General features: G+C 39.6%; 1 protein-coding gene across 1 annotated transcript in view; it reads right to left on the bottom strand.

Moving 5' to 3' along the window:
• Positions 1–2,370: 2,370 nt before the first annotated feature.
• The window catches only part of LOC132916401 (dexamethasone-induced Ras-related protein 1), a gene marked incomplete at its 5' end in the record, with an annotated part of 45,615 nt that continues 26,597 nt past the window's right edge, over positions 2,371–21,388 (bottom strand). The window contains 5 exons of the mRNA XM_060976373.1: positions 2,371–3,899; positions 4,424–4,634; positions 5,035–5,224; positions 15,105–15,262; positions 17,641–17,927. Of these exons, the coding sequence (XP_060832356.1) occupies positions 3,687–3,899; positions 4,424–4,634; positions 5,035–5,224; positions 15,105–15,262; positions 17,641–17,927 (1,059 nt within the window). The remainder of the gene's footprint in view (positions 3,900–4,423; positions 4,635–5,034; positions 5,225–15,104; positions 15,263–17,640; positions 17,928–21,388) is intronic.

The raw sequence follows: 21,388 nt of genomic DNA, 5'->3' as shown, positions 1-21,388 counted from the left end.
TTGTCTTTGAGGGAAAAGGAATATTTTTCGCTTGGTCTTTATTTATTTAAAATCTTTCTATATAGGGGCGATGCTTTGAAATTTGAAATTTAAAATTTGAATTTCTAAATCTGTGGTATCATTAGAAGTAATTGGCTTATTTTTTGATCGAAGATCACTTGATCATCTATTAAAATAAATTTAAATATTCTGCGACCTTTTTCTTTAACTCAGCTAAAGAATTAAGTTGCACGTCTAATGATATGAATCAAATGGAATTTCATAGTTGGTAATTATATTAATCTCCGCATACGACTCTTGGATAATACAGTTTCATTTGTCGATCTCGTTAATTTCTTAGCATTTTGTGGATGATAAATCGTCTGTGTTTAATGAAAAACGGCATCGATATCGAATAACTGGACGCCGCGAGTGTGTGGATTTGAACGAGGATGCAGATACAACAGGTTATAAATATAAACACGCATCTTTTCACCGAAGTGGTAGATCTTTAATTAAAACTGCTGGAAAAGATGTTGTACTTATAGTGGTACAGTCGATATTACTTTTCTGACGATAAAGGAGACACATCGCATGATGCACGAGCTTTGTGATGCCTCGTCCGAAATTCCCTGAGTTCTTGACAGAGTTTAATTAAACATTCCGCGCGTCTGGAATTTTGTGGTCACCACGTTCTCTCTGTAGTGAAACTCCTTTTAATGGGTTCTGCCGCTTGAATCTCGATACGTAAGCCGACCTCGTGTCGTGTCGACACGACTCTCCTTCGATTTCTTTATGCTTGACCATCCAATATCCAATTAAATTGTAACGAAAAAAATTATTGACTTTAGATAAGTAGTGATACTTAAAGATAAGACATCGCTTATTGAGAAAAAATTTGTTGCTTCGATTCTAGGAATGTAGTTTCGTAACAACACTTCTGTCAGGTTGTGTTTGTGTTCTCTAGGAACTTTCAAATCAGAACGATATTAATAAATGTAACTTTCTTCGTTGATAATTGCGATAAACTTTCAATAAACTTCTCGAAGAACGCATAGATATTACGTGGATTCAATCAATCGGATTGCAACTTGGTCTCGCATATTTTTCCATATGTTTATTTCGAACGCAGCATTAAAATGGACTTATCAGAAAAAAATTCATTTGATGTCATCAAATGTGCTCTCATAAATCTGTAATGTAGGAAAGGTCAATTAGCAAGCAGTACTTTGAATGCATTAAGCCGGTAAGAGAAGAGGTTTCCGTTTCGAACGAAGTGCAGCTTTCATTGCCGTAAGTCAGGCTCTAACACCGATTAAGTCGGTTAAATCAGGTCCGTTAAAGTAGATTAAAATGTTGTCCTTGGCGAGAGACGCTTATGAGTAATAATTCCTTTATTCGACTGTAATTACGAGCCAGAGATTTAATTTATACTCGAAGGTTGCGTTATGTGTACTTTGAAATGGTCTGACTGTTCGACGACCAATAAAAATAATCTTTCATTGAAAAAAAAAAAAAAAAAAAAGAAAAAAGTGAGACTGAAGACTCAATTTAAATAAATTTTGCCTATCTGAAATATCATGATAAAAACGACGGATGAATAATCGATTAGCGATGGACGAGTTGAAACGACGAACGATATAAGTGTGGCAACAAATAGTCTTCTTTCTCAAATGAAAAGTTATGTTCGTATTAGTTTTGGAATTTATATCGTTAAAAATCGAATCGAAGTAATTCTTGATGTAAATTCGAAGTAAAACTTTGAAGAAGTAGAAAATTCTCCTGCAGGAAATACATCTTCGTTGCATTTAATAAGAAATAATGTCGTAACTTGCGAGTGAACGATCTGTAATTCAAAGTTCGTACTGTAAAAACGACTAGAATGGAAGCACTGCGGTCGAAAAATTAATTAACGTATTAATCGAGTAATTGGCCTGAGTCTAGGGTTCGCGGTAGATCTACGGAAAGCTTTCTTTTATAGGGTTAATTAATTCGCCAAGAGCTTCGAATAAAATGTCTTTCCATTGGGTTGTCGGGGCGTTGTTTCAAAAATGATGGTCGTGTAAAACCATGTAAATGGAAAAACCGACGAGTCTTCTCGAGAGAGGCCGCGTGACTTCTTGAATACATACTTGCAAGGTTGACAACTCGGAACTGGCACTGGTAATTATGTATGTTTTTTCCTGTTTTCGCTGTCGAACTCCTCCGTTCGAGGAATTCTTGTTCTTTAATTCCTAGTTGGTTAAGTTAACTCTTTAACGAAGTGAATACCGCCAGGTATTCGTTTCTTTCGATTGCAAAGATGGGATGCGATTAATTATTTAATTAACTGGGACGAAGAAGCACGAGCGTAAAAGGATGTGAGATTTAAGAAAGAAAAGAACGTGTCGATATTGTTTACGTGTTTATTACAAGAGAACGAAACGTTTTTTTGGTCCGAAAATTAGGGGTGAGTTTTACGAAAAGATGCGTCTCTCGTACATATGTTGTTTCTATGCGCTTTGATTATTACAGTTACAATTTTTCAATGTCGAGCAATCACGCGTGTGCGCCGTGTTGCTGTGTCGTCGAAGATTAAACAGCTTCGGAAGCGTATCGAATTTTAATCATTTATTTCGCTCTTTCATTTCTCCGTTAAGAAAATTTTGCTTTAGTTTTACTACTGAAAACTTCTAAATTGAATCTCGGCTCAATGTAACTGGACGAAGATAAATGTCGGCAATTGTTCAAATTTGAACGATATTCAAAATGATTCAAAAGTTTGCTATGATTGATCAACGCATCCAATGCTCGTACATGTTCGGTACAATAGTGTGCCATCTCGTTTCATACGAATAAATTAACTATATACACGTATACGGTATTTGGTTCGTGTCGGCTTAACAATCATGCTTAAATAGAATCCAAGTGTCACGATCAGTCGACCATTTCAACAAACTACGAAGGATACATCGATCTTGGGTTTGAAATTCTCGCTATACGATCTTTCATTGGCGATCGTTCGTCTCGATCTACCAACCAAGAATTGTTTAATTCGTTAAGTTCGTCGGTGCGAAGGCTCGATAGGTAAAAGAAGATTTAATTGCTTTGATTAGGAATGTAAATGGTCGACTGTTCCGATAGCGCACCAAAAGATCCAGAGTTATCACGGGAAGGGTCTCCCTTTCGTTTCATCCGCGATTACGCCGAACTCTTTCGTTTTCTGATCGACGTCGGTCGATCGATCCAACGATCGGTCCTCAGCGATCGTATCTTATTTTAGTAATATACGTTATTCCCGGAACGCTATGCTAGAGCTATTTCTTTAATTAATTAAGGCGAGCAGCGTGGTCGGTTTAAACGTTTTCTTCGTTTCGACGATTCTCGCTTACGACTCTTCGTCCATGCCAACTCTGTTACGCGCGATACACCACGGCCGACGCAATAAAAACGCAATGTTTGCTCGCGTTTTCTTGCCGTTCTTTCGAAGGAACGTTAATTTGCCATCGTATAATTTTCTTTGTCTCCGATTCTCCATGGAATCAACAAAACATCGTTTAAACGTTTCTTTGTCAAACGAGTGTTAAAAGTGGAACGAACAATTCCTTCTACTCGATATATTATAACGACCGCGTCGTTCGAGAGAATCGTGTTCGTTGGCGAGGATCGTCCTTCGAATTCCAGACCCATCGTTTCGAATTCAGTTTCGAGAGGATCTCCGAGAGATATCACTGAATGGAACACGTCTTTCTGGCGTCGGAGGTACGCAGGGTTATCCTCGATCCCGGCGCGTTGTTCTCATTCCCGGCTGCAAGGGAGCACGTTTTCGTTCTCATGATCATTAGATCCGTTCTGATGCTTGGCCGACGCACGTTGGGCGCCACGACGCCGCAGGCGTCGCTCAACCGTCGCTTTATACTCAGGGTGGCTTTATGCCTTGGCTGAAAACAAATTGTCGCTCTTTCAAAAGCTTTTGAAGAAGGTCCACTCGACGACACGCTCTTCGCAGAGGGAACGTAATCGTTTTGACAATTTAACGCGTTTACCCCGAGATATAACTCGTTCTGATGCGAGTTTTCACCCTCTCTTTTCCGCGACATTGCCAATTGTTCAATTACTACGTTCGAATTCCAGCATTATTTACGTTTCCCTGAATACCGCGTCTTCTATCATTCTCTATCGTTTTATACAATTCCCGCCACGGAAATTTTCTAAGCGTTTTCCCTCTTCGATGTTTTGAATCGTCGAGTCGATCACCGTGAAATGAGCAAATTTTAGCCTCGTCGTTATTCAACCTTTGACGCTCGGTTAAATTTCCATCGTTGGGGAGTGTCCGTGAGAATTATTCCACAACACTTTGAGCATCGAGCTCGCGCACTTGTTTATCGTTTCGACCGATAGCGATAAATATCGAATGGTAATTTCGAGGGGACACAAGGTCGCAGAATAATTAGCAAATGTTTACCTGTGACGGTGGTAACATGGTAGGAGAACCGAAAGTGAGTGGGACCTTTCTGTGATGATTCGGCGCCATTTCCAGTGGCAAACCGGCCACTATGAACAGTTGATAGAAAAGCTCCTCCACGTGGTAATTTCTCTTTGCGGATGCCTCCACGAAAACACAGCAATCGTCTTGACTGTTGCAGTACTCCTCGGCCTCTTCTATCGTAACTGTTCTGTGGAACGCGCGCAACGTGTTTTTAATTTCGTTTCCACGGTTAGTTAAATATTTAAAACTTTCTTGATTGTGAATACATAAACAAGGGTACTCGAAAGGGGAAAGAAATATGTAAAATATTGCTGGAGAGAATCGTCGAGTAGTTGGTGATATTTTACATTAAAAGCGTGGAAACAGGTCAGAATATTTTAACGCGTGATCTATAAATTCAAAGTGGCAGGCGCTTTAGTGTTTTCTGTTAATGAAACTCTAGTCTACAAAACTAACAATGACGAAAGTCCTCAAAAGCCACGTTCGTCAAAGAGTATAATTTTATGTACGTAGCAAATGGTAGTTTCACGTGATCGTTAATTGTACTTTAATTAACGCGACAGGTATAACACGTGCGTTGCACGTACTTTGTTTCCTTATCACATTTATTTCCGACGATGACCATAGGAACCTTCAAATTGAAGTGACTTTTGCTCCTGCTCTTGGTCGCGCTTTGGGTTGCGCTCACTTTAGTTTCCAGGATCGATTCACGCAGTCTGATGGCCTCCTCGAAGGATTCTCGACAGTCCAAACTGAACACCACCACGAACAGGTCTCCTGCGTTAGAAACGTGTTCGATGAGCATAAGAATTTACACGTTAGCCGAAGAAATTTGAAAAGAATCGTCGATGATTCTCGATAAGAAAGAAAAAAGAGTTATCGTTTAAACAGGGTCACAGGAATAACCGTACTCTATCGGTGATTGCATAAATCTTGCTAACAATCGTATTTAGGTTCTCGTGTGAAATCATTGTTACCTCTCCGACGAAGCTGAAAATTAGAATTTTAAAGCGGCGGGATTCCGAGGAAAGCGGCACAAAATTTTTTTCAAGTATCGTTTATCTGTTCATGCTCTTCGTTCGCATGCAAATTATTCAGAGACTTGTTAAAGCTCCACCCTAGGTTCAGTTCCTACATCGCTGCCTCGAGTGCTGTACGTTGCCCTATCGGGGTGGATGCTATAAATTTTACAGAGTAAGACGATGAGTTAACTTTTTGTCAAACTTTTTACTCAAGTTCTTCGACAAAGCGAAACTGACCGTATCAGACAAAGTTCAATTGTTGATGCTACGTACGTCGAGAAAAGAAGGGAGATTCAAATGGTCGCGCGAATATGCGTAATTAATTTCATAAAAATGTTTGCACATTCATTGTTCATAACTATAAACAGTGGTTAACATGTTCGAGATTTATGAATATTTATTTCAGTGTGTTTATTTCTATCACACCGAACACAGCTCGCGTACGTACATGCATATATTCGTACGGTCTTTCGTTTCGCGATCGAGTTTTAACGAGTTTCCCTTCCGCTTAAAACCCTTGTGGAACAAAAGAACCGGCGTGGCGCGGCATCGCGTTGGCAAATCGATCGACTCGTTTGTCAATGGGTCAGGAAAGACTTTCTGATTCCAGGTTTTTTCGAGTCCGCTGATCGAAAGTTTCCAAGAAGGTTTCTGGAGGTTTTTCGAGGTTGTGACCTCGGCAACAGTGGCATTAAAATGACAAAAACACCCCAGACCTCGCTCTACTTTTTTGCACCACGATGCAACTACTTTCCCCAGCGTTTTTCCAAGCGAACATGCCACCGCGTCTCTTCCAGTGATTTAAACGTACAACGTCCGTCCAGGCGAAAATTTGTAAACTCGTTATTTTATGGTTCGCAAAAAGAGGTGGTAAAAGTGTGAGTTTGAACAGTGTGTATATCGAAGCACCAGTAGGATAATATCGAACCAAGCGAATACGTAATACTGAACATTCTGTTTTCCCTGAATTTCATTCGTAGAAAGTTCGAAGTTTCCAGTAATGACGGATAACTTTCTGTTTTATTAGGTGATCTGAAAAGTTCGTGTCCCTTTTAACGCGCTGCGTCAATTACGTTTTTCTTCGAAATTTGCCTCGTATGTTTCGCACGTTTCTTTCATGCAAGTTGATAAAAATGTCAGCGCGAGAACGACCACAATTTTCGAATCGAAGGAGAACCGAGAAATTCTATAAAAAATTTGTTCGTATCTCTGTAACGTTCGCAGTGAAGAAAAATCTTGCAATACGCGGAAACCATTCAGAGACATGGCGAAGAATTTTTTTAATAAGAAGAATACAAAAGTTTACAAAAGCGATATAATACAGATATGAAAAGGACGAGAAGAGTTTGTAAATGGAGGTGGATATTGTGTTTCGCTGTAAGAAAAGATACGGTCTTGACGTTATAAAGTATCTAATATTTTATGAACTCTTTAGCCACGTACCGCCTTGTTTATGTTACGATGGAGCAGATGGCCATTTTCCTGCGTTATCTTACGGAAGTTCCTATTATTCGCGGCTAAACACAGCCAGTATGCAACGTTGATTACCGACCAGAAATAACGGTAAAAATGAGCCGCGGAAGTGACGTTTAGAAGCTTTTATTTCAGCAGAACTCTCGGCCAGAAATTTGTTAGCCATGAAATCCTGAAATATCCTTCGGCTTTCAAGTACATTTCTCTTTTACGCGTTTTCACGATCACGCAATAGCCAAAGAACGGGCAAAGCCTCGCCCCTGAATTTCATTTCACGTTCCGGATGTTCTTTCCTCGGATGTCAGCTGCCTTGTTCAGCTCTCCTCTTTCGGAAGCGTGGCCCACGGAAAAAATTAACACGTCTAGACGAAAAAGAGATGGTTACGAACGCGACCCGAATACGTAACGTCGGATTTCCTGGATAAATCTGTTATTCCGTCTCGTCTGAAGCAGACGTTGCTACAGCTACTTTTTACTTCTATTTTCTTAGAATCCGACTAATCGGATTTCTTCAGCAAAAAAAATGTTGGTCTTTTCTAACGACGACACGACACGGTAATGACGGGCAGACTATTCTGGGAAATATGATTTAAAAGACGGGATCTGTAATTTTATTACAACGCAAAGAGAGATCCTATTCTATCTTTTTATCTGCAACAAGTGTCCCCTTTTATATCTCTGTCGTGGAGAGGTGTTTGTAGATAGATATTCAATCGATTCGAGCGTCTGTAGTTATAATTTCTTTAAAAAGCACGAGCATCTGCGTATCGTAAATTGATCGAGGAAGTATCTGAATAAAATGAATCTAATCTTCTACCCTGTATCTTCATCCTTTCTTCGTTTCTCCAATGATTTACTATTTTACTCGTCGTCAACGTACGACAAAACGAACGTCTTATTCCTCCATTTCAAGGAGACAATTTTCCATCGAGACTACACTAGACGTGGATTACTTCTGAAGTAATACGATACGATACAATAATAACAAATACAATACGACAAAATAATATAATAATCCGGTAACTTGGTCTTCGAGTAACGTCACATCTAGTCAACGATTCATCTTGGTCACCGGTGTTGTAACATTAACTACAGGGACCAAACAACCGCGACAGGAAGTTACATCCGTTCTGTACGTGACCGTATTTTCGTCTAAAATAACGTTGCCGACAGTCTGATTCGCTAACTTTATGAAAGCTGGATACGGATAGGGCATGAACGTATTTAACGAATCTTCCTTTGCGAGCCTGGCGCAAATTAATTTTGAAATAATTACGGGAACTAGTGCCGCTCTGCATTTGCAATCCTTGTCTTCTTCCATTCGGTTTCACTCGTAGTTATCGTATTCGCGTATAGGCGAACGCGAATCTCTTATTTTTATGGTAACACCTATGGAGCTTTTCAACTTTCGCCAAGCGTGTACACCATTGCTGGAGCAAGCTGGTCGAACGAAATCGACGTTAAGCCAATGTTGCGCCGGAATCTACTCGGTGTAGCGGTGGTCGTCAATTGAATATCAACGTAGTAGCGTGACGAACGCGAATGGTCGCAAAAGTGATTGCGTCGATATACGATTTCAATGGACCACCGGTTGCGCCGAGAAGGAAATCGTTATCGTTGTCGAATATGGCCTCTCCCGTAGGTTGCTCGAAAGTTGGTCGTGGTGTCGCGCTCCAATGAAGTGATGCTGTGTACAGATTCCTGGCGAACGATAAGCGCCCTCGAGAACTCTTCGAGCTGGTCGCTACAGACGTCTTCTTCTCTTATCTCTTTGCAAATAGCTGCGAAGCTGCCCGGGATGATTTACTGCTCGATACTTTCGTTCGAGTTTCCAATTTCGTGTCGATAAGTTCTTTCCAAGGACTGAAAAAAGAACAAAGAAGAAAGAAAAGAGAGAGAGAGAGAGAGAGAGAGAGAACTCTCTCAGGATGAAATAAGGACCCGATTGGAGAAGAAAAGAGTAGAGGGTGAAATGTTGTTTGTCTGACGTCAACAATTTCTTTCGCCAAATTTCACACGGCGATCGAGTCTCGACAGGCTAAGTGGTTCCGGCACCAACGATTCGTAGTGTAATTTATTTACGACAGAAAGGCAGTCGAACGACAGAGGGTGGGCTCGAAAGAAATCCGTTTAACGAAACGACGCGCTCTCCGGTTAATTAAAATGAAATTTTATCACGATTAATTACAACAAAGACGGACAATTATGATCGACTGAGGATAGGATGGAGCCTGAAGTAGCCTGAGAATACCAGGTGAAACGATTAACCGTGACAAACAATGATTCTCATCGAGGAATTTCGTTTCACCCGAAGTCTACCCTATTCTTTTCTCTTCACCTTGGTCGTTCGCTTCGTCGACGAAAACCGATTCCCTTACTCGTTTTCGCCATATCGAACTTTCTCCACGTCGGAACGCTCGGTTTTCTCGTGCGAGGAGCACTGTCGTCATTGTTTTCTTCCAGTGAAATATATGTCAGCCATTATGTCGGAAAGACCACGTACCGAATCAAAAGGAATTTTCCCCTTTTCTCGTGTCCTGCTGATGTTTAGTTCTTCATCGCTCTTGAATTCGGGTCCCAGTGCCCGCCTTAGAGCCCATTTCGTGCTTGCGACTGCGTTAGACACGTTCCATTTTATATGAAGAATTTCTTGCTCGTGACACCTCTTGTTCCATTGAATTTCTTCAAATTCTTGAATTTACGAGCATTTGTTCTTTGACAATGGAGGACCGTTATTCCCTGTCGTTTTGATTATTCAACTATTTTAACTTTAGATTTATTTATCGAACTTTCGGCTTCCAAGGAATTTAGCTGGATCAGTGGTGTGTTTAATTTATGGTAAAGTACTACATCGATGAATCAAAGGACTCTGGGTTTAGATACTTGGCTGGGAACATGGTAGAACGTTCGAGGGCTTCCGGCTGAAGCTTATCGAATAAGGTAGGACTGAGTCGAGGATTTCCAGTGTTAGATTATTGAAACACGTAGCGCTATGTTAAGAGCTCTCAATTTCACTTTATACTGGAATGCAACGCTACGTCAAAGACTTGACTCTATTTCGCTCAAAGATGCAGTACTACGCTATTCTCGGTTTTCTCTGATTCTAACGTAAGTCTAGAATAATTAAAAAATTTTACACGCAATGCATATGTAGGAAAATGAATCATTCCCAAAATACAAGTAACGTAATTTACATGCGTATTGTTATAAATCACGGAACGTTAGAGCCGTGATCTGATATCGGTCGTCTACGGTTTCCAATCGTAGGTTCAAAGCCGACTTTAACAATGGCTTTCGTGCAGCGTAATCTTGATGCCGGGCCTGTGTAAGGGACTCGGCCAACTTAATAACTACCCCCTTTTTTCTCCTATTTTGCATAGCCAGCGCGCTCGTGCGTCGCTCCGCAAATATTCGCATCGCGGCCATCTCTTGTACGAAAGCCTGCGAGGCACGTAGTGCTCGTATAACTGGTCGAGATCAAATTTTTCAGTGGAAAACTGGAAGCTCCGATACAAAGTATTCGCTCGTTCGTTCAGACAGAATATTTGACAACCGTACACCAGTTGCTTTTATCCTGGAATTTACTTCTGTGTTTCAAGTTGCTTTTTCTTTTATTTTTTTTAAGTCGTTTTTCTTCTTTATCGCAAAAAGGTCTTCGAGACAAGGTCCATAGGTTTTATTTATTTACACGACGTGCGTTTTGTTTTATCACCTTTGACACGTCGACGCGGCGTGGCGAAGAAATTTGGTTTACAGCGCCTCTCTTCCTGTTTTCCGGTTTGTTGGTTTTCGTTCAGCTAGTTCATAACTCGATATCTTTCCCTTCATCCGATAAAACCGCAGCTCTTTTCCCTCGTCATCCTCAGAGTCGCTGTATTTTTACGTTTCTTTTCATTTAGCATTTTCTCTTATCCTCTGCCTTCCAGAATCAGCATTTCCATCCCTACACCATCAGCTCGATTCCTCCACATCGCATCCTGCCTTATCGTTCATTTCTCCTATACTTTTTGCACTTGTGGCAAAATGTCCCGTACGGTTTACGAAAGAGTCAAACTTTCCGCACGACTTTCGTCGCGATTCTATCTATGAAACCTTCTACTGAAATTGACTTCCTCACGTTATTACCATGCTTGTTCCACGCTCGACGATATTCCCTTATCGTATTGCTCCTTTATGTAAAGTATTGGTCACGTATATAATGCGTTACCCATGGTCTCAATAAAAGTTCATAAGTAATTCCATAAATACCATGGTATAATTTATTTAGAAATAAATAATACCAAGCAAATAATAGGAAAAAATGGTACTTGCTGGTAGTCGTGAATTATTATAATACCATCCTATGTAAGAAATATAAAAACATCAGCTATCTATCTTCATTTTCTTTCACTCTTCAGGTAACATTCGGTTCGAGAACGTAAGAGACTATTTTATGTGAAGAAAGGATATTCTCAATAGTAGTAAACAGATTCTAAATCGAAGTCTATAGAATATAGAGAGTCACTTGATCGATGTTGTTGCGCTATAGTCTAGGTTCTGTAGCACATGTATTTGGCACGACACATCTTTGTGTTATACATACGACAATATTTTTACGAAATTCTATAAACACTAATACATAACGTATACTTTATAACAGATCCTAAATGTATCTGCACAAATAACTGCGCTTTTGATGCATATAAAATTTCGTTAACATTTATGGGTCACATCTTTTCATTCCAATTGTTTCAGAAACATTTGGAAATGGACTGCAAATGTGGAATTCATGGCCGTTATAATCTGCTACGCGGTCGTTAAAATTTATGTATCGTACCATTTTCCGTTCATAATAGTTCTTTATGTATCGTCGTCGCCTCAGTTGTAAATGCACGTCGAATTTATTAAACGAAATTACTTTATAATTTATTAATTGATCAATTCTATCGTGTAGCCTTCGAGAGACTCATTAAATATGATTTAATCCTTCGACAAAGTCTTTTTCACCTAACATTTTTATTTCTGTAAAATATTCATTCGAGCAATTAAACATTTTGAATTCCGCTTGCTAAGGATTATAAGGAACTCTATGTACATTGTCATTCGCAATTCCTGTTGCTTGATAAACTCTATTGTCACGAAAAATTGCATGACTGCTAACTAAATATTGATTTTCCGGAATATTTTGGGTAACTTAGTTTTTTCGAATTTTAATTTTCCGACGTTCTTCGCGGGAAAATGGATCACGATGCATTAATGCGATATCCATGGAAAAATAGTGGAGCTCAGGGACTCGCTTCGAAATTCAAATCCCAATCTACTTGGCCGTACGGAAAGCGTTACAGTTCAACCTGCTAGCAAGATTTTCGCCAAGACCTTTCGATTTTCGTGGATATTTTTCATGCGCGGAAACCTTAGGCGAATTTTTCAGAGAAGAAAACGATTTGCAGACGAGAAATAAGTTTTATTCGTACGAGGATCGAATGGCGAATCATGTATATAATCATCGGTGAGACTGTTGTAACGTTATTTGTTGCATGTCCACACACGCTGTACTTTGTAATTAGTTGCGTGCATGATAATTACGCTGGAGTAAATTATTCGGTGCCTTGGGCGATATTTTACGAAGAGATAAACAGGTTACCGTTACGTTTTCATTAATCATATCAAACGAGTATGGTTAAAAGGGTAAATATCGCGGGATTCGCGATTTAGAGGCGTAGAATCTAGCCACGAGATCGTGGCAGGTACTCGACCCTATTTTATAATTGTATTTCTCTTTATCTTGTTTTATTTGCATAAAAATCTAAGTTCCTGAAATTAAATTCAGATTTTTCCCTAGAATAGGCGGAAGTCTGTTATAAAGATGTTATAGGAATAAGGTCACGAAGGTTATTTGAGGTCATGTTAAAAATATTCTATCGGATGTCATTTAAAGTTATATCGAAGTCCGAAAGATCACTTTAGGTCGTATCAAAGCCTGAGAAAGGTCATTTAAGGCCCAATCAAAGTGAGGAAGGTCCTTTCAGGTTGCATCAAAGTTTTAGAAAGGTCATTTTATACCATGTCGACATTGTTGGAGCTCTGACGAAATTGTGACGTGACCTGACGAGCATTATCGACGACCCTATCGACGACCCTAAAATCCACGAAGAAATCGAAATACATCGTTCGGTTGATTTAGCGAGTGAAAGTAGCGAGTATTTTGCAAGCTTAGCGGAATGGCTTACGTAAATTCGATAATTTCTAGAGCGGATGTTATCGGACGTTCACATGGTGGCCGTACGATGCAAACACGTGACGCGTGCGTGCGGTTTAAAACCGAATGTGATCAATACGCGTACGCACATCTCTAGGTCCGTGTGTACGCTCGTCACGTGCATCATACGTGATGCAGATGGATTTTTCTTTTTGCGAGATCGTAATTGCAGATTTATCGAATCATTTGTATGGGCGTCGCGACCATTTTACATCCACAGGATTTCTCGATAACTACGGGTCTGGTTGGTTTCCTCCGACTTGCAGTGAAATTCCGTCAAACCTGGTGCGTGCGTGTCTATTCGGGTCAGAAGTCGCGTGCACGAGGGAACGTCGGATAGCAACGCGAATAGCATGCTAATTAAAAATTAATTAGAACAGGGAAAGAAGGAACGAAGGGAGTGTGCATAGAGCGTTATTAGTTTCGCCTCCGCGATATTTCATGGCAATCGTGACACAATGTATATCACTCTTGTCAGTCCACGTTTCCCTGTTCGTTCTAGTATGGCATATTTCTCGCAAGGCCACAACCCCGTGTAAATATCGATTCGGTCAGTTTCACAAAATTGTGGAGGACATCGGTGGAAGCATAGCGCGCATCAACGATCTCACGTGTGTACTCGAAAACGTCAAGCGGATGTTGCCATGGGGTTTTCGCGCTAGAATAAGCCGAAATCTGTTCGGGATATATCCTCGGCGATGATGTGCTGTTCTTTGCGGCTGGCTGTTTATGAGCCACCAATATTTCGGGATTCGATCAAGCGTACATCGAAACTTTGCCGGAACTTTACGTAGTTGCGAACCTGTACTGGAAGAAACGATACTCAACAAGTTGTCGAGATAACTGCTCCCAGGAAGCGGCTGTATCGGAGATCTACTCCTACGGCGATACACATACAAGATTCACGACTATCCTTCAATATTGATTCGCTTGAAGATCAACGAAACAAGATCGACCAGCTACGAATAGGTGGAAGTTTTATCGGAATTTTCACCGGCTGTTTTTCAATTAATATAACGTTGTTGGTTAACGTTTAAACACGTTGCGCGAATATCATAATTGATATCGCGGTACAATGAATTATTAACATATCTCACATTGTCACATATATAACGCGATTTATAATACGGTTCCTACCATTAAATCTTCCTTATTTACAACGTAACACGGATAGATCCTTATTATTCTACCAAGATAAAGGAAGTAAGACGTACATGTATAATTCAATTTCGAAATGAACGGCCTTGAATTAGAATTACGTTTTAATCTTACGAAAAGATAATTCGGTCATCTTAGGACACTACGTTAAAATTCTGGTCGTTGCAAAAATATAGAAAATGTTGTTCGAAGCGTGGCTAATGTAGATTGATTTTCCGGGTTTCGCTTGGCAACTTCTCATCATCCTTCCTCGCTATCTGTCACTCATTTTCCCTAAAATCACCCCTCACCCTTTCTTTGGTCCCTCGAGAATCGGTCTGCTCTGTCAAGCTGTTCGTAAGCTTGTCGCTGATAAATCGAACGCAATCTTGCAAGTGAAGACCATACGCTACTAACGGTCATCCTTCGGCTCGATCGTAAACCTCACCCTCTCTGGCGGTGAAAGCCGTTCGCTTGCATTTGACGGTTATTGTCACGCGGTTATCATCGTTGTTTCGCATTAATCTGTCTCTATAGACGACAGTGTAACTGCAGGTATTTCAACGGCATGTTACTTGTGTTTGGAAACGTTCGTCGTCGACTGGTAAAATATTTACTTTTCCTCTGATACCTGGTTACACGCGTCGCCACGATTAAAGTCCGACCGTACGTGTACTCTCAAAGTTCTATCTATTTAGTTAGGCAAATTTGAACATATGTACTCCTGGAAAACGATCGAGTCGTCTTTTCTTCGTTCACTTTCGTGGTCGTAAGTTGATCGACTCACCTGTTAGGAAGGATAATCGACGCATCGCGGGGAACGGATGGTTGCCGCTCGTGTCCAGAAGATCGAGCTGATGGACCTCGCCTTTAATCCTGTACAGCTTTCGGTGGAAGTCCTCGATCGTCGGTGTGTAACTCTCTTCGAATTTGTTGGACAGAAATCTGCAATGAAAATCACTGCGCATTAGAATTGGGTTACCGTGGATTCTGACCAACCGTCATTTTAACGAATATGTTTATTTTGCAATCAAATATATGTATATTGATTTTCACGAGTGTATGTGTTTTAGTCTTCAAATATTTAATTTGTGAAAACGACAGTTCGTCAAAATATACATCCGCTGTAATCATAGCGTTAGGCGAGGTTTTACATAACAACTTTTCTAATGATCCATAAAGTCGGTAAATGTATAAAAACCTATTTACATATTTCTAACAAATTTTATTTCCAATTGAATATTTTCTCTCGAACGCTGTTACATCGCTTTTCACAGCAGCGACAGCGACATGGATTATATTCGAACGGAATTAAATCGTTTGTCCTATTAGCGGCGAGAGCGAGCGCAAAGCGGAGGCTGGCTTTGCTGTTCGATCACGCGGAACGTTTCGAATTCGTTTTCACGATTTTTCCTCATCAAGTCTTGTATCGTAGTTCGATGTTTTCCGCGTCGTTTATCGTAAAAATTGCACTCTGATGCAATAATGATTTCACCGGAAGAATTATAAAACGTAATAATTGGAATATTAATTCCGCTGTGTACGTTTGTTCGATGCTCGATTTAAAATTAATAATCAGCGGCTTAATTCGAATGCCTTGAATGTTAAACGCGTTACGAAAATATCAGACGATGAACGGTTGATGGAATGATTAGAAATTGAGCGCGAAACTGTAGCTGCGAGGCCATTAAACAACTAGCGTGGAAACGCGTGGAAACTAGAGACAATACGTGCCGCATTATTATCCATTAAGGTTATTCTTGTCGGATTGGAAACTCGATTCGAGTTGAATATGGAGGCATATGGAGCATATAGAAGTCGTTGTTTAGAAACGAATTTCGCTGTTATCTGTGAAAGACGTTAACGAGCACATTACAACGCCGCGGTTCAACGTGCGTTGAAAGTACCATGGAATATTTTCGATTTAAACCGAATAAATTCTAGACGAAATTCAATCACATAGAAGCTGTCACGGTCTAGTAAATCAGTGACACGTTTTCTGTCAGTGTCCACTTTCCCGTCGCGGGTTAAAAATATCGCCCTGTTAAAAGCTTTCTGGTTTTGGGGCGAAAGCGACCCAATACGCTTAGATTTCGCTCATGGCGGCCTTGTATCGTCGTCCAACCGATCGGTGCTGTTACGGTAAAGTGTCAAATATTGTACTTTTTGTAGTAAATATCGATCGTAGATGTTTGTTCCTCTAGTTTTGAAACAGCTTCGTAGATTTATGGCCGTAAGTAAATTACTCGACAGCCTGCTGTAGCCACATTTCCATTTCTAGTAGGACATTTTCAACGAAGGAGTGGTTCCCAACGGTACTTCGTAGAGTGACCACCGTGTTTTAATTTATTTGATGTTAAAATATTAGTCACGGGTTCGAAGCATTTAAATATTTTAAAGCCATAAGACAAATTGCGCGATACTCCCATCAACCTAAAAGAGTCTTTAATATGAATCAAGTTTTTAATTCATCGTACAACGCTTGAATTTAGAAACGCGACCGATAAATTAAGACGAAATTCGACAGAACCGGGCATCATATTTATGCATATTCTCGTTCTCCATGTCGAGTTTCCATCCAGGTGATATTTTTTAAGCTGAAAGCGATACACGTTTGCTGTCGCTGATGAAAGATACAAGGTCGTGGTATCCATTGATGGAATTGGCCATCTTTGGATTGCGACACGGAAGCTACACGTAAGCTGTGCGTTGTAAAAAGTCATTTCCAGCGTCGTATAAATCGTCTTCCTCTTATAGAGGTAAAAACCGAAAATATTTGTATTTTTCGCCACGTTGTCTGCGAAATAAAAGCTTCTATTCGTACGACAGCCAATTTTAATAATTCTCCGACCCAGTTTTAACAATTCTTGAAAAAGAGATCCGCGGTAAGACGAATGCTTCTACTAACATATTTATCATTTTGCTTAGCAATTTAACGCAAAGAGAATAAGGCTGTAAAAATTCAAATTCTTCATGAAAAAATATTCTCACAGTAGACGACTGACTTCCAGTTCTCCCTACCACTCCGTTCTCAAACATCGCATTTTCTGCCAAGGGGAAACGTTTTCATACATTCATAAGCAACAAAGCTGCTTCCATTTGAATGTTTCACTCCCACGTGGTTACATTGTCTCTGAAGGGTTAATATAAGTCAGCATGGAACAGCATCTCTCTCCATGTTCAAAAGAGAGAGAGAGAGAGAAAGAGAAAGAGAGAGAACTATAATCGTTTCTATTTTGTAGTGGGTGAAAAGAAATAAAGGAACCGACCGCTTTATCCTGAATCTATGATTATAGTGGCGAGAAGGAAAGGGTAAGAATTACCGTGCTACAATGGCAGTTTTGCCAACCCTCGCGCTACCGAGCATAACCAAACGGTAGCAATTGCGCGGGGGTGGTTTGCAGGCATCCTCCTGCGAGGACGTAGACGCTGGACTAGGGCTGACTGGGATCGGAAGGATGCCATCCTCCGAGCCTGAGGGCCCCTCCAATTCGGGGCCCGCCTGTGCTCCCCTTCGACCTCGATTGATTCGTTGCTCAGCCTCCTCTGGTGCACTTCCGCTTCTGCACAGCCTCTGCGCGCAGCACACGAATCGGCCGCACGCCTCCAGCTGAAATAAAATGTTCTAAGTGAGTAAATATGTCGGAAGACTTTTTAACGTAGCGCGTGAAAGAACGAGGAATATAATAGCGCGTGGAAGAATATTGGAAGAGATTCTGTTGAAGGTGATTTTTAGAATCTCCGTCCATCGAATTAGAATCACGTATGATTTTCAATATCTGTTAGAATTTTTATTGAACGTTTACGTGTTGAATATTCCGAGTGAACCGAGATGGCTTTATAAAGAAAAATGGATTATCATGGTGGCGTTATTTTTATTGCGATCGACGATGTTTCGAGAATGGCATTCTGCGCCTTGCTTTTTATCGTTTGCACAACATTCCACGGGGTTTGGCTTGCGTACCACGGTAAAGGCCATTCAACAGGGAGGAGTACTGAAAAAGCGATTTTCAAACAGAAAATGAAGTAAAGCATGAAACTGTATAGTCGGCGCGTTTGATCTTGCCTTGCTAACCGAAAAATCCAAATTCGTTTATCGAGCGGTCATGCAATGCGGAACACGATTTGCTTTTACCTTGTATTGTTTAAACATTTATATAGATGTATTTAAATTCACAATATTTGTTTAACTTATTTTTAGCAGATTGTATACAGAAAGAAGAAGAATCGATATTTGCATTAAATTCGAGCGAATACTCTTCTTGCGTTAAAACACACGTGTCGAGAAGTAAACACGTTTTGGTAGGTTCGAAAACATTCCACTGTTAAATCAATGATTTTTCAAATACCATTCAAATATCACATCCCCTCCCTTATATGAAATTTCTCTACGCGCAGTAAAAATATCGCTGGATATGAATATTTAATTTGAACGTTCATTATTTCTACGTTAAATTCATTGGAAAATTGAGAATATGAAGATAATATGAGACGAAGTTTTACTCAATAACCAATTCTTTTATCGTCATTGTACAAACGTGACGTGCGTAAAATTTTTTCAAATTGATACAACGAATCAGTTACTTCTTCCTTGTTTTATCAAAAGTAAAACAAAAATTTATAAAATTCTTTCTTGCGTAGGGGTATAACATTTCAAGAAAACTACGAGTACCGTAAAGATTGAGTTGTAAAACGGTTATCACAAAAAAATGAAATAAATTTTTTTTATCAAAATATATTTTGTCTAATCAGTAGCTTTTGTGGAAATATCGACAAGATTGTATTTCGCGTGTACCGGAAGTGTCGAATTCTCTAGAAGGCGTCAACACCGATGGACAAATGTTAATACGAAACGTGATACGGTTTCTTTTAGTGAACATGATACGATGGAATTGTGTATCTGGAATGTCGAGGCAAATTCGTGTCGTGTATTCTCTTTAGATTTGATGTGACAGATTTTTATGTGTTACCTGCACGCAATTGAGCATGCGTAACCGAAGTTGCGCTTCGTTACTATGTACCGGAAAGTTTATTAAATTTCATACAACGCTATTTGTGTCCCCAGTTAAATAAAATGGCACACATTTATTTTCTGCGATTTAATCGAGATTTTTTTTCCCTTATTGATAACTTTTCAAAAGCATTTCACATATATTACGCAAATCCCTTTATTTAAATTTAGTTAAAAAATGGATCAAAATAAATTAAAAAAATTTGCTGTGCGGTCGTTCTTACATTATTTTAACAAACACGAATAAAAGAAAAATATTGAAAACAAAAGAGAAGTTTTTCAAAAAAATTGTTTTGAACTCTTTTTCAATCATTTTATACAATGTAATTTAAAAGAAACTCAGGACCCGAATGACCTCGCTACTTACTGCAACGTGCATCAATTTCCAAATGTATAACAAGTAATGTTTACATACCGCGAGTACGATATTTGCTCACAGTTTTAATTGTTCTTTTAGATTCTGTGGCATTCATCAACGAATGGCAATCGTTCAACGTAACACTGTTCTCCGATTCACATTAACGAAGACCATCGCGATCATCGATGTAGTTGTTTAATTGGAAAAGGTTTCACTTACTGTGTATTATCGATTGGAAATGTATGTTTGTTGAAAATGACGTAGGTGAATGTTTTCACGAGCGGTTGTATGGCAAGCGTAGCAAGAAGTCAACGAAAATATTTTCAAAAAAAAAAAAAAAAAAAAAGAAAAAAACGACAGATAAAAAACGCCGGAAATGACATTTTCGAAATATTTCCACTTATAATGATTGTACGAAAAATTATAGAAATATCGGTTTCCGTGTAAACGATAATTTGATCATCGTGTCCCGCGTTTCATTGAAACGACGAATAGTTCAACGAAACGATGAATTAGTTCATAACAGAAATACAAGAATTCTATGACGAATAATGGTTATCGATATTTTATTCGCGTGTATTTGGGGGAATACAGATTTTTAAATTATCGCAATTTTTCTTGCGGTGATTTCTTTTTTCACATTTTGTTGAATCGAATTCGTTAGATTCTTTATACATTCACAAAGAAATATCTGGTTCGTGCCACTTTCATGATTTCCATTTGAATTTGCAGCGTTATCGTGCAATATTCTCTAGCAATTCCATTTGATGTATATCTCTATTACTTATTTAGATGGAACGATTAATTCGCATCGATTGCAAAATTGCTATAATTTCGTTTTACTGGCTATCCGATAATCTCGAGACACGATTATCGACGAAGCGACCAAACATCGTTTCCGTTAATTTCAATAATTAACCAAGCCACGATGCCTGACGTAAACCGAATCAAATAATTTGCGACATGACCTATCCTAACACGGTCAACTTGGTCCACTGCTCGTCGTTTCAGACGAGCGTCATTCTTACGGTTCCTGAGTATCCCGTTTCCTTTCTGTGGTGACAAACTGATCAAACGATCGTAAAACTATCGTAAAACTATAAAACGCCGATGGTAAGGGGATAACAACTGTCAGAATTTTGTAAAATTCTCTGACTTCTACAATGGAATTGAACGAAGAAATAAAGATGAAACGGAAACAACAGGATAAATCTGCACCTGATAGTTTGAGAAAAGAAGGAGAAGGTCGATTCTTCATTTTTGGGAATTTTCCTCCGTTAGGGCCTTTGTCTTTCGTTTCTAAAAAGTCGTTCTAGTAACCGTAGTGACATGGAAAACGTAATTCTGTTGACAGCGTCTCGAAATTCGTTGCAAAAAAAGGAAACAGTATCTCTCGAGGCTGGAAACGTTGTATCATCATGGTTAAACGGAATACCAAACTTTTTTTTTACATGGGCAAGGAAAACGAAGAAAAAGTTAGAAGGGCACGAGGGTGTTATTAATCATTTGCTTAAATATCGTAGCTTGTGCTATCGAGCATCTCGGAGAGGCAGTTTCTGAAGGTTTTCTCATCTTGCTTCACAAACATCGAGATCAAGGGAAAAAAAGTCTCCCCTCGATTTTCTTCTCCGCCCTTCCGTGCTATGCCTGGCGTTCGCGTAAAAAATTATAAGTCTTCATCGTCTTTCTCGACACGCCATGT

The sequence above is a fragment of the Bombus pascuorum genome, chromosome 2, assembly GCF_905332965.1.
Source record: "Bombus pascuorum chromosome 2, iyBomPasc1.1, whole genome shotgun sequence".
NCBI lineage: Eukaryota > Metazoa > Arthropoda > Insecta > Hymenoptera > Apidae > Bombus > Bombus pascuorum.
Note: the sequence above shows the minus strand (reverse complement) of the source record. Positions and strands in the feature narration are given on the sequence as shown.